This window comes from Rhinopithecus roxellana, chromosome 16 (genome assembly GCF_007565055.1).
Source record: "Rhinopithecus roxellana isolate Shanxi Qingling chromosome 16, ASM756505v1, whole genome shotgun sequence".
Taxonomy (NCBI): domain Eukaryota; kingdom Metazoa; phylum Chordata; class Mammalia; order Primates; family Cercopithecidae; genus Rhinopithecus; species Rhinopithecus roxellana.
In genome coordinates this window covers 8,366,011-8,392,003 of record NC_044564.1, presented here as the reverse complement: position 1 = coordinate 8,392,003, position 25,993 = coordinate 8,366,011, and the positions used below count along the sequence as shown (strand labels likewise).

General features: G+C 49.4%; 1 protein-coding gene across 7 annotated transcripts in view; it reads left to right on the top strand.

Annotated features, from left to right (window-relative positions):
• Nucleotides 1-25,993, top strand: part of EHMT1 (euchromatic histone lysine methyltransferase 1) — a 230,662-nt gene that overhangs the window by 150,776 nt on the left and 53,893 nt on the right. For all 7 annotated transcript variants that reach the window (XM_030919354.1, XM_030919352.1, XM_030919355.1 and 4 more), the window contains 7 exons: nt 3,318-3,449; nt 7,464-7,609; nt 20,101-20,244; nt 21,568-21,794; nt 22,835-23,008; nt 24,545-24,627; nt 25,768-25,874. In XM_030919354.1, coding sequence (XP_030775214.1) covers nt 3,318-3,449; nt 7,464-7,609; nt 20,101-20,244; nt 21,568-21,794; nt 22,835-23,008; nt 24,545-24,627; nt 25,768-25,874 — 1,013 coding nt within the window. The remainder of the gene's footprint in view (nt 1-3,317; nt 3,450-7,463; nt 7,610-20,100; nt 20,245-21,567; nt 21,795-22,834; nt 23,009-24,544; nt 24,628-25,767; nt 25,875-25,993) is intronic.

The window sequence follows — 25,993 nt, the reverse complement described above, 5'->3', positions numbered from 1 at the left end:
TTGAATGTTGAACGGAGGTGAATCCTTTGCTGCCTGTGTGGGTGACTGGAGCCTGTGGCCTGCATGGTTAGCTCCCACGCTGTGTGCCGGAAGCGGCCCCTCGGTGAGGCACCTGCGCCTCCGTCAGAGTCTCCTGTTCCAGAGGGACTTTGTGAATCACAGCGTGAATGTGGGAAGGAAATTCCCTCAAACCCAGAGGGATGCAGGAGTTTTAGGGTGCCAAGGGCCATTTTTGTTTTCAGCTTAACCAAGGTACACTTGGCATACAATAAAATGTACAGAAGTAAATTACACAATTTGACAAGTTTTAATGCGTTTATGACCTTGAATCCGTCACCACAGTTAGATGATCAGTGCCATGAGCACCTCTGTCACCCCGGGTCCCTCCTGCCCCTTGATAACCTGGCCCCTTCCCTGCCCCCAGGCAGCCCCTGGTCTGCTCTGCTTCTGCTTATTGGTTAGTGTTATGTAGAATTTTATATAGATGGTACTGTGCAGTTGTTTTTCATCTGGCTTCTCTGAGTATAACTGTTTTGAGTTGCCGGGCTGTCAAATGGCCACGAGTTTGTTCCTGTCCATTGCTGAGAAGTGTCCCATTGTGAGGCTGCCCCACAGTCTTATCTGTCCATTCATCTGTCCATGGGCTTTGGGCTCTTTCCAGCCTTGAGCTGCTAGAAATTGAGCAGCCGTGAACATTTGTGTGCAAGTCTTTTTGAACAGGTGCTTTCCTAGATCTTGGTTAGATATCTGGGAGTGGAATGGCTGAGTAGAGTGGCATGTGTTCAGCTCTTCAGGAAGCTGCCAGGCTGTTTTCCAAGCACTAGTCCTGTTTTAGGTCCCCACAACACACAAGCATTCCAGTTCCCCTCTGTCTGCACCAGCACTTGTTAGGGTTAGTCTTTTTAATTTCATTGGATCTGTGGGTGTGCACTGGTGTTTTACTGTAGTTGCAATGCTGTTACCTAATGAGTAATGAGACTGTACATTTTAGCCTTCATTTATTTTTTTCGAAACATGTCTATTCACATCTTTTGCTCACTTTTAAAATCTGGTTGTTTTTCTTCTCATTGGGTTAAAAGAGCTTTTTAAATATTCTGGATACAAGTCTTTTATCAGGTGGATGCTTTGCATATATTTGTACCTAGTCTATGACCTGCCTTTTCAGTTTCTTAATGCTATATTTAGAAGAGCAAAAGTTTTTAAGATTTTCTTGAAGTCCAAGTTAGGAGTTATTTTACGTTGTGATTCATACTTTCATGCTCTAAGAAATCTTTGACAGACCCAGGTCACAGAGGTTTTGTCCCATGTTTTCTTCTTGGCATCTAACAGGTTCATTTTGCACTAATGTTTGAGTGAGCTGTGGTGCAGGCCTCTTCTTGGCAGTGGATGTGCGGTTGCCATAGGCACTGCTGCTCAAGTTGACTTTTCTCCCGCTGTTGACATTCAGTGTGTGGGCTGTTCCTGGACATTCCAGTCTGTTTCATTTATTTATTTGTTTATCCTTATACCATTGTCACCGAGTGGCAGCACTTTGTTGTTCTTCACAGTGATTTTTGCTAATCTGGATTCCCCAGCGTAGAATAGGTCTGTTAACTGGATGTTGGGGAGGCAGTCGTCCCCTGAAACGGAGAGGGTTGTGGGAGGCCTGGGGAGTGAGGCAGTCACCATGGAGGCTCCTGGCGTTTGAGGGTAGAGGATGTGTGAGCCCCCCGGGAGCTGCGTGTGGTCCTTCAGTTACGTTTCTCTTCACCTCAGTTTATTGATTCAGATCATAACACCAGATGTGGCTTTTATTGTTGGCCAACAAAAGCATTTTAGAGCCAAGGCTGAAAGTTGTTTTTGGGTTAGAGATTTCATCTTTGTCATCTTGGATGTAATGTGCAAAATGTGTGCTTTTAAATATTCACAGAGGAGTTTGAATTTTATTTCTTTACAAATTTTTTTTAAATCTTCTTCTCGTTTAAAACTATACAAAGTGTACTCCTGTTCTTCAAGTTGATGATGGTGATTTCTCAAAGGTGGTTGACTTTTCCTGTCTGTCTAAGATCTAGGTGGAGCATGTGGCTTGAATGAAAAGACTGGTTACCGGCCGGGCAAGGTGGCTCAAGCCTGTAATCCCAGCACTTTGGGAGGCCGAGACGGGTGGATCACAAGGTCAGGAAATCGAGACCATCCTGGCTAACACAGGGAAACCCCGTCTCTACTAAAAATTACAAAAAACTAGCCAGGCGAGGTGGCGGGCGCCTGTAGTCCCAGCTACTTGGGAGGCTGAGGCAGGAGAATGGCATGAACCTGGGAGGCGGAGCTTGCAGCGAGCTGAGATCCGGCCACTGCACTCCAGCCTGGGCCACAGAGCGAGACTCCGTCTCAAAAAAAAAAAAAAAAGACTGGTTACCATACCTCTCTGTGCTAGTGTTCGTTTATTTCCAGTGAATGAAATAAGATTGGTGACTAGTCCCTAGAAGCTTGGCTGTGAAATGTGACCATCTGCCCTTGGACAGAGTTGGATATTACCTGGTATAGGTACACACTATCATAGGCCTCCTCGGTGAAATGCTCTTGTGATTGCAAACACCCAATTTTGTGTATCTTTCTCTGGCCCTCCTGGGAAGTGTGGACAGGCTGGCCTGGCCACCACTCATGTGTCCTTGAGGGCAGGGGAGCCCACAGAAGTGTTTGCACCCCCCACTGCCCTCACTGCCAGCCTAGGGTCACTGGTCCCTCTCATAGTACCCTGCTCCCTGGCACCTTCTGTGGGTGTCAGGAGCCTCCCGTGTCTACTGGGGTCAACACTGACCCTTTCCGGGAGCCTCCCTGGGCATCAGCCACGACACCTGGGTGGGCAGTGCTTTCTCTTGGACACAGATTTGCCTGCAACACGGCACCTTAGGCCATCTCTTTAGCTACTTTACATCTGATCTTTCAAATCTGCAAGTTAGGTGTTTCTATTTTATGTAAAAATAATCCACAACATGTGACTGCCATATTTTATCTGTTTCTTTGATAGCTTTTGTGTAGTTGGGATAGTTACAGAGAAAGATGTACCGACATGTTGGTGCCTTTGTTTTTGTCTATACAGCTTCTCTCCTCCCCCATGAATATTATGTCTAAAAGGGGGAATCAGCACAATAATATGCAAGAGAGAAAATGATAGTGAAACTGGAATGGCCTAAACAATAGTGGGTTTCAGCTTGTGGTTTTAAATGGATTAATTAGAAGTAGTCCATTTTCTGGGGCCCCAGCCTTGCTGCCCCGTGTGTGGGTGGGTGCAGCCGCCTGGGTGCATGGTGTCTGATGTGTGTGCCTTTCATACCTAGGTTCTGAGTCGTATAAGTCATCTTCAGGAAGCGGTGAGCAGACGGCACCAGGAGACAGCACAGGGTACATGGAAGTTTCTCTGGACTCCCTGGATCTCCGCGTCAAAGGAATTCTGTCTTCACAAGCAGAAGGTGAATGTGGTGGTGTAACTGAGACTGGGCACCATCTTGGTCCTTTGTCTTCTGGGCTCCTTCCTCTATATTAGCACGATGCCCCCTGGTGGACACTAGTAGAAGATTGGGTTAACGGCATCACTTCCAGGTGAGGTGTAGACAGGACGGGGTGCGTCTGCTGTGTCCCAGTGTGCAAGTGAAAAAACAGAAATTACGGAAACCCTCTAAGAGTAAACTGGCAAAGCCCAAGCAAGGCCCAGCGTGGCGGTCGTCTCCCTCCACAGGTCAGGCGTGCTCCGTGGAGATTGCCCATGGCCGTCTACCCTTCCTCCCCGGTGGCCTCTCAGGACACACAAGGATGTACTGTTGAATAAGGTGTCTCTGATTGGCTGAAATAAGTCCCTGGTCAGTGTTGAGCTGAGAGCTCTGACATATATTCTGTCATGGAATATTCGTATTTAGTGTATTTTTGTACCTCGAAATCACAGGTGAATCAACGGCTTCTGTTGGGAGTTGTTGTGCCAGAAGTTGTCAGTTCTCACACTTTCTATCAGTTGTTTTCTCTTTTTAAGCCACTTAGAAACCTTATGTGAGTGAAAAGTAGCTAATAGCTATTTGATTATCTGGGAAGATTTATTTGAAGCATGATGCGGAGGAAATGGAAATCTTATATTATTTACATTCCACACAGATCTTGCTGGTGTGGCACTGCAGACTACTGTAGGGGGTTTAATGGGCCATTTAAAAATGACAGATAACTAGCTTTTTAGGGTTTTGAACACTGAGAGTGGTTTGAGTCACCTATGTAACTCACCTAGGAAATCACATCTTTAGCTTAAGGTAGAAATCTTAGGCTTGTCTGTCATGGAAACCTGATATCTTTTCCTCTTCTTGCACCAAATGGAGCAGAAACCCCCTTCAAGTATCACCAAGTCCTGCGCATGGTCGCCCCACGCTTGCTTTCTCCACAGAGTGTAACACTGAGTGTCCCAGCTCTATACTTGCTTTTAGATTCGGGGGTCTCAGGAAGTTACATGGTTTAAAGTAGTAAATAGTATTTCATTTTATCAAATCGCCTCCTGCTGTGGTGCCCTTGGGCCTGCTGAGTGGCAGGAGACAGGGAGCTGGCACATGAGGGTTCTTCCAGCTGTCAGTGTGTACCTGCTGTCTCCGGTAAGGTCGGGGGAAGGTAGCTATAAAGGAAGGATGGTGCCGAGCATCAGGGCCAGAAGGGCGAGAGCCAACATGGAGCTGGAGGAGAAACAGCAATGAGTAGGGGCTCCTCGGCTTGTGTGACATTTTATAACTGACCTCCCAAAATTGATTTACCTGTTTTATCAGCAGCGATTGGTCAGTCAGCGATCGGCCTGTTCAGTCGTGCTTTCGATGTAGACCATCAGTGCGTAGAAGAGACAGGCGGTGGTGCCCACTGTGCTGTTGCTGGCCATGTGGCCTGGGACCCCAGAGGGAGGCGGTGGTCAAGGGGTGCTGGACGGGATCTGGGGCTCTGGGAGACCTGGGTGATGTGCATCTCAGATGAGATAGGCGCGATTGGCCTGTGGAGTGTGCTGAGCGGGTAAATGGGGGCAGGTGATGCCTCTGGTTGTGGTTCAGGGGGTCCAGGCTTGAGCCTTAGGCCAAGAAGAATATGAAGATCCAAAGTCCTCTCTGTATGCATTCGTCTCTTTCCCCGTTGCCTTGCTCTTGGGCCTGCCTTGTTGAGGCTGAATGGCGATGTCACCCAGCAGCGACAGGAGGCAGAGGGTCTGAGCCTGGGAGAGGCCCGGAGCCTGTAACCATGGCAACGTGGGCTGGGGCGGGAGAGCCAGAGCTTGGTGGAGGTTAATTGCTTGAGGGACAGAAACACTCCACCTGCACGGAGTTGTCTGAGCCGCAGCATCGTTATCCAAGCATGTAGGCCCTGGGTTCTCACCTATCTCACTGCAGCCTCTCAGCAGCTCTCGGCCGGCCCTGTGGTAGGACAGTTGTCTCACAGCTTTGTGTAGTTTGTGTCCATTTTCTCCTTTTAAAAATCTGGCTGCTGAGCAGGATCATCTCAGAGGCCTGCCCAGCTTTAAACTTGTAGTGATTCTAATTCAAGTTTCACCTCATCGTTTTCCCGGTCTTTAGGTGTACGGGTGATCCGGAGGCCAGGCTGGGACCTCGGGCAGCACATGATTAGGAAGCACCTCTGTGTTGGAGTCGGTGCCTCCGGCATAGAGAGTCCTTGATGGCAGCGTGGGCTGTTCACATGGTTATTGGCTCTTTGCACAGATTTGGATTCTCTCCTGGCCATGACCAGTATCAGATTCCAAATGGGCTGGAGACAAACAGAAGCAGCTGTGGGTGACTCAGCGTGGGTGTTGTTAAAAGATGTACTAAGGCGCAGTGCAGGTTTTAAAGGGTTTCCTTGAGCAGCGATTCATGAACCGGGCAGCTCCAAACCAGAAGCGTGTTGGGAGCTGCACTGAGGAAACACTAGGGGAAGGATTTTTAGGGTGAACATGGAAGTAAAGCCAGGAAAACACCCAACTGGTTCATGACACAGTTTCCTCGTTTGTTCTGTCCCTGCTGGAAAGTCTTTAGTTCTAGAGATTGGTTGGCTGCTTCTGAATGGTAGAGCTTAAGTTTTATTTTTCTTTACTGTAGACATTTGCAAGAAGTAGCCCACGATAACCTTTGTTTTCAAATCAAGCAAGGCCGAGATGGCCTCCTTGGCTCAACTGGCTTTGTCTGTTCAAGGATTCTTTAGTCCTGGTGTCCATTTTAATTGACTTTAACACTATATTTTTAGATGTGAAAATAAGAGTTTTTAAATTTTATTTTTATTTTTTGAGACAGAGACTCACTCTGTCACCAGGCTGGAGTGCAGTGGCAGGATCTCGGCTTACTGCAACCTCTGACTCCCTGGTTCAAGTGATTCTCCTACCTCAGCCTCCCAAGTAGCAGGGATTACAGGCACGTGCCCCATGCCCAGCTAATTTTTGTTGTTTTTTTTTTTTTTTTGGTAGAGATGGGGTTTCACCATGTTGTCAGGAGGGTCTCTATCTCCTGACCTCGTGATCCGCCTGCCTTGGCCTCCCAAAGTGCTGGGATTACAGGCGTGAGCCACTGCGCCCAGCCAAGAGTTAATTATTTTTAATTAAGAGAGGCAATAGTGAGTATTTGAGACACTGATTCACCTTCTATTTCTGCTTTGTTTAACAAGAAAGAAAACGTGAAATGCCATCTTGCTTTCTTTGGGAGCGGCACCCACTGTAGCTACTTGCCAAGCTTGAGGGTCTTCCTGGCGGCTGCCCTCTACCCCTGCCCCTGCCGCTCAACAGCCTTGGCCTTGCTGGTCTCTCCCACCCCGGGCTGGGGGCAGGGTGTGGGGGCACCAGCCCTGGCTGTGCTGGGACGGGCCCAAGGCCGCCTGCCTGACCACAGCCCTGCTGCAGCCTTCCCTGTGGACGATGCCGTCATTGTCAGCCACATGTTGAGCTCTAATTCTACTCTAGTTTCTTCCCTTGTTTTCCCTGGTGCTTTCCTCTTTCAGGCTAATAAATGGGCTCTTTGGACTATTGTAGTAGGTGAGTGGAATTCTAGATAATAGACGAACCGTTATTAAAACCTTCCAAACTGATTTTTTTTGTGTGGTTGCCATTCTAAAACCAAGCAGGAAAACAAGGTCTTAAAGGGCAGTGAATGCTCTTTTGTTTGAAAAACAAAATATTTAGGCGCTACTGCCAGAGGTACCAGCCTCTGGCTTTGGAACTTGTGTCCTGGGTCCTGAGAACACAGATTAATAGGTGCCTCTTGAGACCCTGGCAGGGGGTTTGTTAGCTGGGGAGGCACAGGCCACGCCTTCATGTTGCCCAGGTGGTGGCCATCCTGGCCCCGTGCAGGGCTGTTTGTGCCTCGGTAATCAACTGCATTGCTTTCATTTCCTGGCGTGTGAGATCACTGTTGAGACTCCATAACTGATCACTTTCTAGATGATTCTTTTGAGGTCAGGATTACATGAGCTGACATGTGTCTGTGTGACGTTAGGGTTGGCCAACGGTCCAGATGTGCTGGAGACAGACGGCCTCCAGGAAGTGCCTCTCTGCAGCTGCCGGATGGAAACACCGAAGAGCCGAGAGATCACCACTCTGGCCAACAACCAGTGCATGGCTACCGAGAGCGTGGACCATGAAGTAAGCACGTTTGTTTTCATTTAAAGTAGCCACGAGAAGTGAGTGAGAAAGCGCAGCCCAGCAGTGGCCCCCCGACAGCCCCCTCGAGTGAGTTGTGCTGCATGGCCAGGGAGGGAGCCTGAGTGGGTTCTGCACAAAACCAATCAAGCAGATCCCAGCAGTGAAATCACGGCAGATGATGAAACACAGGTCTAGAGCTTCTTAAAAAGGAGGATTGTGTAGACAAATTCTTTGAATGAAAATGGCCTGTTGTGTTTCTCTTTTATGATCATGATTTTGACAAGGTTTCTCCTACCTTGCTATAAACAAAGTGAGTAGATGGAGGAGAGTCACACCAAGGGGGGCCTGGAACTGCCCAGAACTGTGGTTCCCTGCAGGGCAGGCCCCGCAAGGGCTGGGCCTCGGCCGCCTCTCTCCTTTCACTGGGCATCACAGACTCAGAGGGTTCAACACGCCCCATCTCTGCTGCCTCTGGGACAGGAGAGGGGAATAGGCAGAGCACAGACGGAATTAATGTTTTCTGAGAATTTCTCCAGTTCTTTTTAACAAGATTTCTTTCAGCCCTTAGAGCCTCGTGACCATGGCTGGCCATGGTGAGGGTCCGAGCAGGAGGCTTGTTGGCACCAGGCCGAGAGGCACCACGTGCAGTGACACTGCTCAGGTGTCTGGCTGCCCCGGGTTTGCATTTGCTGTGGCCGAAGTCAGCACGTGGCCATTAGTATTGTCTGCTTCCTGAGGGGTGTGTCAGGCTGTTGCTTCAGTGAGTTTCCTGGTCTTACTGGCCAGCAGATCCATCTTCAACTCGACTATTGAGTCGTAGCTGCACATTGTAGAAGTAAGTGGACTGTGAACAGGACAACCATTCACATAGTAATGCCGGGCATCATTCCAAGCCTTTTCCATAGGGAGCTCCTCCAGGTCTCACAGCAGCCTGTGCAGCATCGGCCATCGCCCCGGTGGTACAGCTGAGGCCTGTGAGAGAGGCCAAGTGGTGGCTCCAGACTCGGCGGCCTGCTGTGGGGAAGGCAGGAATGGGAGCTTCCTTCCAAAGGTCAGGCCCGACCGCTGTGTCAGGGAGCACAGGCAGCACCCGGGGGGAGCGGGCAGAGCCCTGTAACAGGCCAGTGAGTTTCGCTCACAGCCCTCACCCTGGTGCCTGTTTGCATGGCCAGGGTTTCTGATTCAGCAGGTCTGGCCTGGCTGGGATTTTGCTTTTTAAAGTGTTCCCCGTTTTTCCTGATGCTTCTGGTCCAGGGACCACACTTTGAGAACCACTGGTTCTCCTCCTCCTCCTCTTCTCCATAGGTGTTAGGCAGGGTGTAGTGGAGTCTGGCCCCATTTGACACATGCTTCCCTGTGGCTTCATTGTCTATATCTCCACGTTTCCAGTGCACGTGTGTTTACTCAGACTTCGACACCGGTGTTGCTTCTGTCTCACCCCAGGCTGGCTAGGCGCTGTCTGCTTCAGCGCCTCTCGCCTGTGGCACATGTGCCCAGCGGGCTCCCCATGCAACGGCTTTTCCCAGCCCTGAGTGTTCATGTCACTTGCTGCATGTCCCGCCACACTCGGCCCCTCCGCAGAGCCCCTCGCTTGTTTTAAAAGAACTTTCCATAGTGAGAAGTGAGGGTGCAGTTAGCTCGGAATCCTCGACTCGGCCTCCTCTGTCACCAGCGTTCTCTGCTCTACCCTCCTGTCTTGGATTTGAACTACTTACTATTTTAAAGCAAACCCCATTTTACTACTGAATAGCGCAGCATGTTTTTATTGACATCAAAAAGGGACCATTCTTCTCACATAACAGCATGCTTTTTCACATGTGACAAGAATAACAGTTTCCTGTTATTATTTAGTACCTAGTCCACGATCAAAGGTCTGTTGACAAAATGCCTGTTACTTTTTTTTTTTTTTTTTGGATCCAAACTGGTTCCACTCATTAAATCAATCTGCTGCAATGTCTCTTAAGTCATTTGTGTTTCTTTTACCCAGAACATTCTCTCTGTTCCCCCACTTCTTCCCATTTGCCATGCTGTTGGCTGAAAGAATCTGGATTCCAGATTCTGGACTTACCTTGTAATCTTCTTGTATTAAGTCATTTGCCTTAGTTCCTATAGCCTGAAAGTTAGATCCAAAGAATTGGTTTACATTCAAGCACCTAAGATTTTTATTTGACTATTTAATTCTGGCGAGAATGCTGTGGAAGTTCGTGTGCTGGGAGTGGTGCTGAGAGGGCTCTGGGTTCCTGAGGCGGCTGCCTGTCCGCCAGAAGGCCGCACCGTCCTTGGTGACCACTGCCTGCATCCATTGTTTCATTCAAAGTTGCAAAGTGGTGATTCTGCCGTTCTGTCATTCCTCCTGCAAGTACAGGCTGGAATTCTTTGGTATGGAAGACCTTCCCCACATCTGCTAGGGCTGGTTGGTATCTCTGAAACAAGCTTCGGCCGGGATTGGCAGAATAAATAGCTACTTGTCTTTGCAGAGTAATGAATGGGTGCTCTAACAGCCTCTAGTGGTATCCAGAGGGCTTGATTTTGCTTCTCTCTGTCGCTCTCCACCTTCCTTTCTCCCTTACCGTTCTTAAGAACTCATGGTCTTCTCTGTATTCAGTGTGCAGTAAGCTTTTTTTGTGTGTAAAATTAAACAGATCCCTTGGGCTCTGACTTATTTTTTGGATAGAAAACTCAAAATAATTAAATTAAATTAAATTAAACGTAGATCCTGAAGACCATACAAAACACACATTGGGCTGAACAAACCTACTTCAGCTGAGCTCTGGTAAACACTGCCAAGGTGGAGAAGGGGAGCCTGACCCCGGCCTCTCCGCCCCCCTCCGCCCCTCCCCCCCCACCCCTTCCCCTTCACCTTCACCTCTCCCCCTCCATCCCTTCCCCTTCACCCCTCCCCCTCCACCCCTCCCCCTTCACCCCTCCCCCTCCACCTCTCCCCCAGCCTGTCCCTGCTCGTGTTCTTCCCTGGCGGCCCCGCCCAGCGGCCTCTGTCCCGATTCCCACAGCCCCCACTTCTGGGGGCAGGTTCACCCTTTCGGTTTGTAGCTTCACCTGCAGCACCGCTGCCCATCTGTCCTTCAGCTTCTGTGTTGTTCCCCCTTTTTTCTTTCAATATATCTGTTGAACAACCCAGGCCGTTGGAAGCTTTGAGGCTCCCATCATCTGGGTTCTGTGAATTCCACGCTTAGGCTGCAATTCAGCAGGTTCCTCTGTGTTTCTTACAAAACCTGCCAAAGCCGGGTGCAGCAGCTCATGTCTGTAAAATGGGAGGTCGAGGCAGAAGGATTGCTTGAGCCCAGGAGTTCAAGACCAGCCTGGGCAACATGACGAAACCCCATCTCTTAAAATAAATTAAACAGTCTTACAAGTTTGGCCCCTTTGTAAGATGGAGCGTGGGGTGGGTTTAGCCCAAAATGAAGGGCCATGCTGCCTGGCTGTCTCACTTTCTCTGATATCGGCAGCAGCTGATGCTTAACACCTGCATTTGTTGTTTATTCATTGGAGGTTTCAAAATGGTGCTGATTTTATCATTTATTATTCATTGTTCACTGGAATGGTTTTATAGAGAGACACGTCTCAGGCCAGGCATGGTGGCTTACGCCTGTCATCTCAGCACTTGGGGAGGCTGAAGCGGGCCGATCGCTTGAGCTCAGGAGTTTGAGACCATTGTGGCCAACATGGGGAAACACCATCTCTACTGAAAATACAAAAATCAGCCACTTGTGGTGGTGGCGCCTGTAGTCCCAGCTACTTGGGAGGCTGAGGCAGGAGAACTGCTTGAGCGTGGGAGGCGACAGCTGCACTGAGCCTCAGTTGTGCCACTGTTCTCCAACCTGGGCGACAGAGCGAAACCCCGTCACAAAAACAAAAACAAAAAAAAACCAAAAACTACCTGTTTTGTTTCAAAGGCTGTGCTGTCTGACAATTAACATCGCTACTCAGCTTTCTTTTGATTAATGTTTGCATGGTACATCATTTTCTACCCTCTTACTTTTAGTCTGTCTCTGTCTTTAAATTTAAAGTGGCTTTCTTGTAGACAGACAGCATGTAGTTGGATTTGCTCTTTTAATAAAGAAAAATTTTACTTTATTTTTCAAGACCGGGTCTCACTTGGACACCCAGGCTGGAATGCAGTGGCTGTCATTGCAGCCTCCACCTTTGGGACTCAGGTGATTCTCCCAGCTGAGCCTCCCGAGTGGCTGGGACTACAGGCATGCAACACCACACCCAGCTTATTTTTTGTATTTTTATTTTGTCGAGATGGTATCTCACTATGTTCCACAGGCTGGTCTCAAACTACTGGGTTCAAGCTATCCACCTGCCTTGGCCTCCCACAATGCTGGGATTGTAAGTGTGAGCCACCATGCCCAGCCTACTTTTATTTTTTAGAGACAGTGTCCCACTCTGTTGCCCAGGCTGGAGTGCAGTGGTGCAGGTGCAGCCAGAGCTCAGTGCAGATTCAAACTCCTGCACTCAAGCGATCCTCCTGCCTCAGCCTCTTGAGTAGCTGAGATTGGAGATGCCGCCATGCCTGGTGGTTTTGCTCTTTTATCTAATATAGTCATGTACTGCGTAACAGTGTTCAGTCAACAATGGACTGTATCTATGAAAGTGGTCTGATAAGGTTACAGTACAGGTTGAGTATCACTCAAAATGCTTGGGACCAAAAGTGTTTTGGATTTTGGAATATTTGCATTATACTTAACCAGTTGTGCATCCCAAATTCAAAAATCTGATAGCTGGGCCTGGTGGCTCACACCTGTAATCCCAGCACTTTGGGAGGCTGAGGTGGGTGGATCGCTTGAGGTCAGGAGTTCAAAACCAGCCTGGCCAGCATTGGGAAATCCCGTCTCTACCAAAAATACAAAAATTAGCGGGGTGTGGTGGCGGGAGCTTGTAATCCCAGCTACTTGGGAGGCTGAGACAGGAGAATTGCTTGAACCCGGGAGGTGGAGACTGCAGTGAGCCAAGATCTCACCACTGCACTCCAGCCTGGGCGACAGAGCAAGACTCCATCTCAAAACAAATAAAAAAGTTGATATCCAAAATGCCTCAATGAACATTTCTGTTGAACGTCATATTGGCCCTCAGAAAATTTTGGATTTTGGAACATTTTGGTTTTCAGATGTTTGGATTTGGGATGTTCAACCTGTTCTGTATTTTTAGTGCACAGTTTTTGTGATCAGATATGTTTAGATGTACATATACTTCCTGTTGTGCTACAGCTGCCTGCAATATTCAGTACAGTCGTGTTTGTACAAGTTTGTAGGCCAGGAGCAATGTTGGGTATCGTAACCTGAGTGTGGAGTGGGCGACACCATTTAGGCTCGTGCACGTACAGCCTGTGATGTTCAAACACAGCAATCACCCAGTGACACGTTTCCTAGAACACACTGTGATGTTTTGTGAGACATGACTGCATCACAGTCCCTTTGTTGATATATTTAGATTATCTCCATTTAATGTAACTATTAATATAGCTGGATTGCAGGCTAACATCTTAATAGTTCTTCCACTTATACCATCTGTTGCTCCTTTTTTCTTCATTTTCTGTGTTGTGTGTGGTTTTTTTTTTTTTTTTGAGACAGTTTTGTTCTTGTTTCCCAGGCTGGAGTGCAGTGGCGGGGTCTCAGCTCACTGCAGTCTCTGTCTCCCAGGTTCAAGTGATTCTCTTGCCTCAGCCTCCCAAGTAGCTGGGATTACAGGTGGCCACCACCACACCCGCCTAACTTTTTGTATTTTTAGTAGAGACAGGGTTTCCCCATGTTGGTCAGGTTGATCTCGAACTCCTGAGCTCAAGTGATCTGCCCACCTCGGCCTCCCAAAGTGCTGAGATTACAGGCGTGAGGTGCCACGCGCAGCCTTTTTCTGCATTCTTTTGAATTTAAATTTTTTGTGATTCCAATTTATTTTAATATTGGCTTTATTATTTGCACTGTTTTCTAATGTTTTGAGTGGTTCCCCTGGAGTGTACAATACACCTCTTTAATTTATCACAGTCTCCCTCCAACAATTCATTATACCACACTAACATACGGTATAAGAATCTTACAACAGTATGGTCCAATCCTGTCTTGTATCTTGTTTCTGCATTTTAATTTTACATATGCTAAAACCCTACAGTATATTGGCTATTATTTTTGCTTTAAGTATTTTTTTTTAGTTTGATTAAACATAAGAATAGTTTAACCTTCATCTTAAACATATCCAGAGATCTTTATTCCTTTGTATCCAAATTTCTGTCTTCGTGGTATTATTATATTGTATCTAAAGACTTTTCAATAACTTTTTTTTTGGTGGCACAAGGCTGTTGAAAATAAATTCTCTCAGCTTTTGTTTGTTTGAAAAAGTTCTTCTTTTGCCTTAATTTATCAAAGAGACTTACTTCCAGGAATATAGAATTCTGGGTTGGCAGCTCCCCACCCCCAGCCCTTAGAGAGGCTACTCCAGTGCGGCCTGCATAGTGTGTGATGAGATGCTGGCGGAACTTCCTGTCTCTGCTCCTTTGCATACAGTATGTCTCTTTCTCTGTCTGCCACCAGTATTTTCTTCGGTTTTCAGCAGTTTGAAAATGATGTGCCTAAGTGTGATGGGTTTTGTTGTTTTATTTTGCTTTTTCGGTGTTTATTTTGTTTAGGTTTCGCTGTTTCACTGAGCTTCTTGGATCTTTGGTTTGACCTCTATTTATGTTTAAGAAATTCTTAGCCAGCTCCTCTTCTCTCCCCTCCCCTCCACTCCTGTCCACTCCTCCCCTCCCCTCCTCTCCCCTCCCCTCCCCTCTCCTCTCCTTTCCCCTCCCCTCCCCTCTCCTCTCCTCTCCTCTTTTTTTGAGACAGGGTCTTACTTTGTCACCCAGGCTGGAGTTCAGTGGCATGAACACGACACAGCGCAGCCTCAACCTCCTGGGCTCAAGCAATTCTGCCTCGGCCCCACAAATAGCTGGGTCTACACACTTGCGCCACCACACCTGGCTAATTTTTGTATTTTTAGTAGAGATAAGGTTTTGTCATCTTGCCCAGGCTGGTGTTGAACTCCTGAGCTCAGGCGATCCGCCCGCCTCGGCCTCCCAGAGTGCTGGGATTACAGGTGTGAGTCACTGTGCCCAGCCCACTTTATTTCTTCAGCCTTGGTTTTTTTTTTTCTTTCTGAGATTCCTTGTACACAACGTTAGATTGTTTGACATTGTCCCACAGCTCTTCAATGCCCTCCTCTTTTTTTCTCTTTCCATTTTAGTTTTAGATAATTTATTTTGGCCTTTAAAATTATTCACCAGTTCTTCCTTGTTGAGTATACTTATGAGCCAGTCAAAGGCATTTCTCTCTAGTACTGTTGGTTTCTGGTGTTTTATGCTGACGTTCTTGAAATTCCTGGTCTGTAGTACAACGTTTCAGTCATCTGAGTGTGCTTCTGTTGATGTTTTTCTCTCTTGACTGGGGATTCAGATTTCTCTAGTGCAAGACTTTTCAACCTCAGTATTTTTGATGTGTTGGGCCAAGTAATTCTTTGGGGTTCGAAGAAGGGGCTGCCCTGCTCATTGTTTGGTGCTGAGCAGCATCCTGTTGGACGCTAGGTACCTCCCCTAGCTGTGACAGCCATAAATCTTTCACCTGCGCTCCAGGCCGTAGGGTTCGCTTTCCCTCCCAGCCAGCCCCCTTGTTCAGCAAGACAGAAGGATCCATGTAGGCCTCACACCAAGGAGAGTTCTCCTGGTCTCCACCTTCCCTGCCTCCTGTGAGCACCAGGAGCCAACCAAGGAGAAGAGCGAGCAGTGGGGCTCACTCCCGGGGGCTGCAGCCTCCAGGCTGTATTCTGCTGGGGGAGGCACTCTCGACTGCCTGGATTGCCTTTCCGTTCTTGAGTGACCTTGTTTTCTTTGTTTTCCTTAGAGCTAATCATTGCCTCTCTATTTATTTTTTGTTTTCTTTGTACTTGTTATAAACCCATTCCCAAGCTGATGGAATTGCACTTTTGTATTCTCAGACACCAATTGCTGGATCACATATCTTCGCTTTACTCTTACATTGGTGGTACATAACCTTTAGTTCTTAAGACACGTTGCTCAGAAGATAACTGTTTTGAGCCTTTGAATTCTGAAATGTTCTCTCTCATGTCACGGACACTGTGGCCCTCCAGTTCTCCCCTCAGAGCTGCCTCCATCTTCCATGTCTTTTTTTTTTTTTTTTTTTTTTTTTTTTTTTTGAGATGGAGTCTCGTTCTGTTGCCCAGGCTGGAGTGCTGTGGCACGATCTCGGCTCACTGCAGCCTCCGCCTCCCAGGTTCAAGTGATTCTGGTGCAGCTCCTGAGCAGCTGGGACCACAGGTGCTCGCTCCCACGCCTGGCTAGTTTTCTTGCATTTTAGTAGAGACAGAGTTTCCCTATGTTGGCCAGGCTGGTCTCAAACTCCTGACCTCAGGTGATCCTCCCACCTCGGGTTTACAGCTGTGAGCCATTGTACCTGTTTATCTCCCATGTCTTTGAGCATAATCGTGCTAGTGTCTCCCGAGAACTCTTCTCTGTCTGCACATCTCGGTGCTCCTCAGAGTCCTGGTCTTGGCTGGTTGGCTTTAGTCCCTGTTTTTGTCCTAGCTTACCACACACGAGCACCTGCTGGACGACATGGTCTTACCAAGGAGACGGGGGTGCTGGGGCGCTTTGGCTGCAGCAGTGCTGTTTCCACCTTTGGACTTTGTTCATGTTTGCTTGGGCAACGAGGGGCAGAGAGGGTGCCGCTGGGCAGGAAGGGAGGGTCCCCATCTGCAGACCCAAGCTGCACTGCAGAATAGCTGGGATGAGTCACAGGTGACCCCGACATGGAGGCTTTTGTATCTCGCCTAGCAGCAGGGCCCACAGTGGAGCCTGGGTCTGGTTTAAACCAGATCCAAGGAAGAGGAAGGAAGGGAGGGCATTCCCACAGCTAATGAAAGGCCAGCCCAGGACAGCTGCACACCCCACTGTGTCCTAATAAGCCCACCATGCAGAGCCTGTGGACTCTGCAGAGCCTGTGGGCACTGGGTATTAAATGACTCTGAGAAAGTGGTACCTGTGTTCCGCGGTATAATGGTTCTAAGGTTATATGGAGTATGATTTGTTAGCAATGCATATGGAGTTATTTATGGCTAAAATGGCATCATTTTACCCCTGGGTACTTTGTTATATATTCCAGCACACCCCTCCAAGCATAAAAGATTTAGGGGATGGCTTGAATGAGAAGGGAAAATACTGGTAATTTTTTAAATAAGGCACGGGCACATGGGGATACATTTTACTTTTGTCTCTATTTTTGAAAGTTTTCTTAATAGAATAATAAAACAGTGAGACACTAAAAAAAAAAAAGAAAAAAAAGAAAAAGCAGGAAACCCTTTTGTAGCGGTGGGCTTGTGTGGAGAGTGAGCTCTGTGGCCACCTCTGCAGAGGGTGATCTCTCACCTGTGCCAGGTAGGGCGGCTGGCTGCGTGGACCTCGTCTGAGGCTCTGCCTCACCTGCTGTGTGTTTACAGCAGCTCAGCCCCTGCCTCCGGAGCTGGCCCCGATTCTTTTTTTTTTTTTTTTTTTTTGAGACGGAGTCTCGCTCTGCCGCCCAGGCTGGAGTGCAGTGGCTGGATCTCAGCTCACTGCAAGCTCCGCCTCCTGGGTTTACGCCATTCTCCTGCCTCAGCCTCCCGAGTAGCTGGGACTACAGGCGCCCGCCACGTCGCCCGGCTAGTTTTTTGTATTTTTTTTTTTTAGTAGAGACGGAGTTTCACCGTGTTAGCCAGGAAGGTCTCGATCTCCTGACCTCGTGATCCACCCGTCTCGGCCTCCCAAAGTGCTGGGATTACAGGCTTGAGCCACCGCGCCCGGCCTGGCCCCGATTCTTTAGCCTTTCCAGGGTTCTGCTGGTGTGGACCCACCTGCAGGCAAGCAGGTTTGATTTATCTCTGCTTTGCCAAGTCAGTGCCTATTTTAGCTGCTTTCTGTCCTGAAAGCACAGCTCCTCTCCGCAGTGGGCTCCTTTCTTGTTCTGGTTCCTCCTTCAGGGTCCGGTCAGCAGCCGGTGAATCTGTGCCCTGCCTTGGCGGACCTAGGGCACCCCTCCCACCCATGGTGGTTGACTACCCCTAATGCCTCTGTGTTTTTCCCACCTTGTTAAAGGATTCTTTGTTTTATCTCTTTTTTCTCAACCCTAACTGGATCCCATTGTCATTTATTTGATATATCCTTCCCAGAACATCTCCTTCCTTACGTTCTCCTGCCATTTTACCTGGACCCCCGACCCCGCAACTCCCTTCTCTGTTTCCTTGTTACACAGAACAGAGCCAGAATCATATAGCGTTACCGATTTTTATGATTGTATAAATAATGCATGCTGATTGTAAAATAATCCAGATACTACATACATGCATGAAGAAGAAAGTACAAATCACTTGTTATTCCAAAACTGAGGGAATCATTCTAAGTATTTTTGTATGTCCTCCCAGACTTCTGTGTGTATAACCACATTGAATTTTTGAAAATAACTTGTTTTTCCTTTAATGTAAACATTTTTCTTTTTTTTTTTTTTGAGACGGAGTCTCGCTCTGTTGCCCAGGCTGGAGTGCAGTGGCCGGATCTCAGCTCGCTGCAAGCTCCGCCTCCCGGGTTTAGGCCATTCTCCTGCCTCAGCCTCCCGAGTAGCTGGGACTACAGGCACCCGCCACCTCGCTTAGCTAGTTTTTTGTATTTTTTAGTAGAGACGGGGTTTCACTGTGTTAGCCAGGATGGTCTCGATCTCCTGACCTCGTGATCCGCCCGTCTCGGCCTCCCAAAGTGCTGGGATTACAGGCTTGAGCCACTGCGCCCAGCCTATGTAAATATTTTTCAAAGTCAGTAGCTACAAGTGCTCTGCAGCCGCTGGTCCTGAAGCAGGGATTCACGCAGAAGCACTTGGTGCTGGTGGTGTGGAGGGGGCACTTTTGCAGGACGTACATGCCCTGGTTCTATGCCTTTCAGGTCCTGTTCCATAGGTATGGGGTGGTGCGCAGACTGTCTTTTAAGAAATCTCCTGGATGATTCTAATACAGCCTCATTTGGGCATCGGGAAGTCTCTTGCTGGCTTCAGGGTAGATCATTTATGCCACCCGGGCGTGCCCTGCAGCCACTCTTTTGCAGGTAGACAGGTTGGTTGCTCCTACTTTTCTGTTGTTGCAAAAACTAGGTCCTTCTAGATACATGCTTGTGCACTTAATTTTGTCTTCAAGTGGAGTCTTAAAAAAAGATTATGTATTTGTAAGCTTTTTGATTCATGTCTCCAAGTTGTTTGCCGTGAAGTTGGGATAGAACTCACAGTGATGGTATGTCATCGCTGCAGACCCACAGACACCAGCTTTGCAGTGTGCCAAACCAAATGGGAAGAATGTCAGAGGCTTTTTACGTTGAATTTCTTTGTGTAATTTCCTTTGGGGGCGTTTGTAGTTCTTCTTTTGTGAATTGTCACTCAATTCTTTGCTTATTTTTGGGGGGCCTACTTCTTGTTTTCTTACTGGCTATCAGAGAACTCTCCATACCAAACCAGTAAGGCTTTGTCCGGTGCGCTCCAGAGTGCCTGTCATCCTGGGTGCCCTCAGTGCTTTCACCTCCACAGGCGCCTTCAAGTCCTGGTCCTCTCAGAACCCTCCACTCACCATGTCCCCCAGGCAGGCCCCGGACTCTGTGTTCTGCTCCTTGCCCCGTGTGCAGGTTCCTCTGGCTGCCCTAGAATCCTTGGGGCTCCCATAGATTCATTATGCCATTGCCCACTGCTGGCCTGTGATGGCCTGGACCCTCCTGCCAGGTGTATGTTCATGTTTCCTTGATACCCAGCCCAGAGCCCCTCTCGCCTCAGAATCTTCCTTGACTTCTGCCAGAGTTGAGCAGCTGGCCCTCTGATAGGCACATATGAGTGGATGTGGTCACGCCCGGCCCCCTGAATGTGGTGGGAGTGGGCGTGCCTGGCCCCCTGGATCTGGTGGGAGTGGGTGTGCCTGGCCCCCTGGATCTGGTGGGAGTGGGTGTGCCTGGCCCCTGGATCTGGTGGGAGTGGATGCGCCTGGCCCCCTGGATCTGGTGGGAGTGGGCATGCCTGGCCCCCTGGATCTGGTGGGAGTGGGTGTGCCTGGCCCCTGGATCTGGTGGGAGTGGGCATGCCTGCCCCCCTGGATCTGGTGGGAGTGGGTGTGCCTGGCCCCTGGATCTGGTGGGAGTGGGCACGCCTGGCCCCTGGATCTGGTGGGAGTGGGTATGCCTGGCCCCCTGGATCTGCTGGTTGTGCAGTTGGTGGGCGTCTCTGTCTCTAGGCTCCCTGTGTGTCCCCGGTGCTGGCAGACATATAGCAGGTACCCACAAAGCCAAGCTGGCCTTGCAGGGCTCGGCTCAGTCAGCCCACACCTGCTGAGCAGCTCCTTTGTGCCTGCACTGCCCAGCGCCTGGTGGGAGGGAATGCTGGCCTCTCGTGACTCTGACACTGACCACCAGTCTTGTCTGATTGCAGTTGGGCCGGTGCACAAACAGCGTGGTCAAGTATGAGCTGATGCGCCCATCCAACAAGGCCCCACTCCTTGTGCTGTGTGAAGACCACCGGGGCCGCATGGTGAAGCACCAGTGCTGTCCCGGCTGTGGCTACTTCTGCACAGCGGTAAGAGCCCAGTCGGGCGGCCTCTGTGTCCTCCACAGGCTTGCTGTCTGCTCACTGGTGCTGGTTCCTGTCCTGTGTCCACCTGCTGTCGGGTGGTCCAGCAGCTTGACCCAGGTCTGGTTGTCTGTCTGGAGGTCTCCAGTGTGTCACAAGCCCCTCACCACCGCTCTCGAGCCCCAGTGCCTTAGACACTTTCACCTCCAACCCGCATTTCCCTCCTTCCACCTGCAAGCCGCTTTCGGAGATGACTAGGACGGTGTGACCTGGACTTCCAGGCCGGAGGAGGGAAGTGGGGATCAGGGGTGAAGGTGTCTAAGACCCTGGGGCTCGAGAGCAGTGGTGAGGGGCTTGTGACGCACTGAAGACTCCAGGTGGAGGCTGTACTGAGGACGTTCACCACCCATGACGAGGGTGTACAGAGCACGCAGCTCCCAGGAGAGGCAGCGCCACCCTGCTGTGCCCTGGGCTGTTTCTGCTGGGATCTTGGGTCATCCGTGACCTCACTGTCAAGCATCTGTGCTCAGCCATGCCCAGGGCCCCCTGAGAATGGGCTGCTTCCCTATGGAGCTCCCTTGTGTGGGCATCCTTGTGCATGTATGAGAGTGTATGTGTGTGTGTGCGTGCACATCTGTGTGAGCCTCTGCCTGTCAGCATCTGTGTGTGTGCATCTGTGTGTGTGAGTGTTTGGGTGTGAGCTTCAGGCACCCAGAGATGCCCCGCTGCCCCTTTGTGAACCTGAGCCAAGAGCTTCCACTTTTGGGGGCTTTTCTTTGGACTTCACACCTTGTATGTCCTCCCCATCTTCAAACATCCTTTTTTTGCTTCTGCTACATCTGTTTATCTCTGACTTTCTGCAAGAAAATGCTGTTCTTATGGCTGTGTGCCCCTCCCCGAGGCTCACCTGGGTCGCCAAACCACATCTGCTACACTGCCGAGCACTGGGGCAGCTCCAGCTGATGCCGTGCCCTGAGGTTCTGTCGTCAGGCCCTGTCCCTATCCGCCCTTCAGAATAGGGGCCTTCTGGGTCCTTCTTTAGGCCTTCTCTTTGTGGGCAGCCTCAGCTTTCCTGGGCCTGGGTGGGTCGGAGGCAGCCAAGTGACCTCTGTCTGGCTTCAGCTTCCTCTCTGTGGGGTGAGAGCACCACGGGAAGCATCGTTCCTCCTCCTTAACGATGCCTCAGGCCAAGACTGGACCCCACCCCGACCCATGGCTCACTCTGCAGACCGCCCAATGTGGGATGCGGTGCCAGTTTAGTAGTACTTTATTTTTCCAAATACTAACCCCAATTAAAACAAAACATTTTTGTTGTCCTCCCATTTTTAGGGTAATTTTATGGAGTGTCAGCCCGAGAGCAGCATCTCTCACCGTTTCCACAAAGACTGTGCCTCTCGAGTCAATAACGCCAGCTATTGTCCCCACTGTGGGGAGGAGAGCTCCAAGGCCAAAGAGGTGACGATAGCTAAAGCAGACACCACCTCTACCGTGACACCAGTCCCCGGGCAGGAGAAGGGCTCAGCCCTGGAGGGCAGGGCCGACACCACAACGGGCAGGTACCTGGCACAGGCTCTGGCTGGGCTCTCCAGTCGTTCACCTGAAAAGGTTTCAGTTGTTATTTTAACATTATTGCTTTCTGCTGTTTTTTCCAGAAGTCTCTGAGCTGATGCTGATGCTCATGGTGATTTCTGACATTAAGACACTGAAATTCATTTATTGCCATTTGTACATACGTTGCTCTCTTTCAGTTTGGTTATGTAGATCCATTTGCCTGTTTTGAACCGGTTTTCACAGCACCCCCATTGATGTAGCACTGTGGTGTTTCTCTTGCCGGCACAGTCCCGTCAGTACACAGGCGATAGATGAGTGGTAGCTGCTGCAGTCTGTGACTGAGTTCTGTGGCATTAAGGTTTGAAGGCCTTAGCTGAAGACAAAAAAAGTATCAAATAATTAGAAGTATTCATATTAGACAGATATAGTTGTCTTCCTGAAAGAGTCCAGTAGAAACAGCTGAGAACTTTTTAGAGCTCAAGAGTCAGTAAGAGGATCTGATAAGAAGAGGTAGAAGCCACTTGCCTTCTTCCTTACCAGAAGTTTCCTACCTGAGAATTAAATTACGAAAGAGATCCTTTCAAAACAGCAACAAAATCTGTCACTACCCAGCAGAACAAAAGAACTTAAATGTGACACTAATATAAAGAAAACGAAAACTTCCTTGAAGATTATTTAAAAGAGACTCAAATTGTGGACATGTTAAGGTGATTCCTTCCTATTATCCTGTAAATTTAATGCACTTTGAATCAAAATTCCAGTGGGATTTCCTTTTCTTGGGGGTGGGCAGTGGACTTGATAGATTCAGCTTGAAGCTCATTCATGAGAATGATTTTGAACACGCTGCCCAGAAGTCTAGGAAAAGCTGCTCTGGTGTTCTCAGGAGATTTGGTTCTGAATCCTGAACCATTGCATCCAGGGACTCAGCGGACAGTAAGCAAATCTGCAGCTCTCACTTAGAAAACAGCACACTGGGGCAGTCAGAGTCGGAACAGGCCATGTTTCATGTTTTCATAAACGTTTCCCCGATTTCCTCCCACTGAAGTGCTGCTGGGCCACCGCTCTCGGAGGACGACAAGCTGCAGGGTACAGCCTCCCACATGTCCGAGGGCTTTGATCCAACGGGACCTGCTGGGCTCGGGAGGCCAACCCCTGGCCTTTCCCAGGGACCAGGGAAGGAAACCTTGGAGAGTGCTCTCATCGCCCTCGACTCAGAAAAGTAAGACCTGATGCGTGATTGCAGAGATGTCTCAGGGCCTGTTTTAATGTGCACCCCGTGTTTTTCCCCATGGCGTCATTTTAGCACTTTTCAGCTTTTTGATTAATGCTGTTTATTAGAATAATTTGTATATTTTCACACTATTTTGGGAAATCATTGCAAATTACTGTCCTCTGCATTATATTAAGAGCAACATGTGACACCTTTGAAGTCCTAAGTGAGGAGGTAGTCTTGGTGAGCTTTGACAAACATTTCCTGGTTGCTGTTGACCCTGAACTGCCCTTAGGTCATGAGAGCAGACACTACTTCTGCTGCCTTGGCACCATTTTCCTCCCAGGCCCCACCACATCTGTGCAATGCAAGGGTTGGGCCAAGGGGCCCTCCAGGCTTTCCTGACAGCTCGCAAAAACCCAACCCACCTCGTCCTCCTCTCAGCATTGCCCCCCAACTGGGAGGTAGACCAACCCTCTTCATCCTTCTCTCAGCATTGCCCCCCCAGGGGGGCACTGTGGCACTGAGGCTTGTGTTGGCCTCCTCCCTGGAGCTCCCCTCTGTCTGCCTCCAACCTCACCTCTGAGCCTGTTCCTGAAGTGACAGTGCCATCTGCCGATGCCCACAGGCCCTGCTCACTGACCAGACCCCAGACTGTTCCCGACCCCTACTCTCTCCCCCATCCCTTGGTGATTGTGTTAGTCTGCTTTTGTGTCAATATAAAGAAATGCCTAAGGCTGGATAATTTATAAAGAAAAGAGGCTTAATTGGCTCACGGTTCTCCAGACTGTACAGGAGACGTGATGCTGGCCAATCTGCTCCTTGGGAGGCTTCAGGAAGCTACAGTCATGGTGGAAGGCAAAGCAGGAGCAGTAGCAAGAGACAGAGAAGGGGAGGCTCCCATACTCTTAAGTGACCAGATCTTGTGGGAACTGACTGAGCAGGAACTCACTCATCACCAGGGGGAGGGATGACTCGAAGCCATTCATGAGAGATCTGCCTCCAGGATCCAGTCACCCCCTACCAGGTCTCACCTCCAACACTGGAGGTCACATTTCAACATGAGGTTTGGGAGGGACACAGGTCTAAACCATATCAGTTATCAGCTTAGTCATCGAGTTAAGGTTTCAAAGCAAAAGTGCCAGTGTTGCCAGCTCTCACTGCCCCAGGCATCTTCTGTAGTGTGAGCTGTGCCCTCACTCATGACCACGCTGTGTGGGCTCATCCTGGCTGGGGCTGGTCTTGGCTGTGCTGAGCATAGATGAGGTCCTTGGGGCCTGCCGTGACCCTGTTCCCCTGCCTCCTGCGCTGGTTCTGTCGTCATGTTGTGTAAAGGCCTCACAGTGTGTAGTGTTCTCCTGCAGTGACTGGGAAGGCAGTTTCTTGTTCTGCAGCTTTTACCATGAGATATCTCAAGACTGGTGGGTTTGCACTTGAGCTTGTGGGGCTGGTGGGCAGACGTCCCCTGGGCCTTCCAGCCTTCAGCTTCACGTGTGGGACGCGGAGCCCCATGCTGACCCAACTGTTGTCCTGTGCTTCCCACAGACCCAAGAAGCTTCGCTTCCACCCAAAGCAGCTGTACTTCTCCGCCAGGCAAGGGGAGCTTCAGAAGGTGCTCCTCATGCTGGGTAAGTGCCTTCCTTCCTGCCACCCGGGCACACGCGACCAGCCCTGTGGCACTGAAAGAAGCCGAGAGCAGTTGTTACCGCTTCCTCAGAAGGCTGGTCTCATTTTGGTTTTCTGTTTCTGTGTCTCTGAGTTCTCTGCTGAGTGTGAAGAGGTTGCCCACTGGTGTTGAGGCTTTTTATGGTTTTCATATTCAGTTATGCAGGATGGTAGAACTATTCTCTACGAAGTTCTAATTTTTAAAAAGGAATTAGGAATGCGATTATTAAATCAAGCAGAAATGTAGATGAAGGAAAAGCAAAACTAGTGAGTTGGGGCCCTGCTGAGATGTGTGGTGATGGCGGCAGCTGGTGTCTCACCTGTGCTGATCAAAGCAGCTGTGGTGTGGACAAAGTAGGCTTTGGCTATAGGCAATTTATAACAGGCAGACTGATTGCATTAGATTTCTAATACCCAAAAGCGTGCTTGTGAGATAGAGTAGATAGAGCCTTCCCAGTGGTCATCGGGTCTCTGGGCTCATAGCTCTAGGCTTGATTTCTCTGACGTTCAACGTCTCAGGGTTAAAAAGGATGATTAAGAAGCCCTTTACTGGACAGTACGTCAAGTAAAAAGAAGCAGAACCATTTGCCCTTAAAAAAAGGTTTATTTATGTTGACCAGCAGTTTTTTAATCATTTTTGTCACAGATTTCACATGACAATAAGGTCACCTCACTGCTCCATTGCTCACTGTCCCCTCAGACCTCCTGGGAAGTGACCGATGCTCAGGCCTCTGTCCCCGGCCTTGCTTGCTCCCCTAGGGTATGTCTGCCCTGGTCAGCTGCCTCACAGGGCCTGGGGCGGCCGTGGCCAGGACACACGGAAACACAGAAGGAACCTCAGAGTTTGAGCAGGGCGGTAAAGGGAAGAGCGTGCCTTGCCGAGGGAGTTCTGACAGAGGGACCTGCCTGTTCGATTCCACAGGAGACCAGCACACTCAATTCTCAAGTCCAGAGGATGGTGCTGCGGGCGGGTTGCAGCGTGGCTCGAGGTGGCTGTTTGTGTGGAAGCTGGTCATTTGAGTGCTTGCCAGCCATCGTGACAGTCCTGAGCTGGAGTCTGTAGCTACATCTGAAATCATTAATAAAACTGTGTTTGTTCACAGTGGACGGAATTGACCCCAACTTCAAAATGGAGCACCAGAATAAGCGCTCCCCACTGCACGCCGCGGCGGAGGCTGGACACGTGGACATCTGCCACATGCTGGTTCAGGTTCGGTGGCACGGCGCCCTCCTAGGGCTCTTCACCTGCTCTCCTTTATTTTTATCAAAGCAAAATCATACCACGTTTTTGGTTCTTCCATAGAACTGTGGTTCTTCCATAGAACTGTG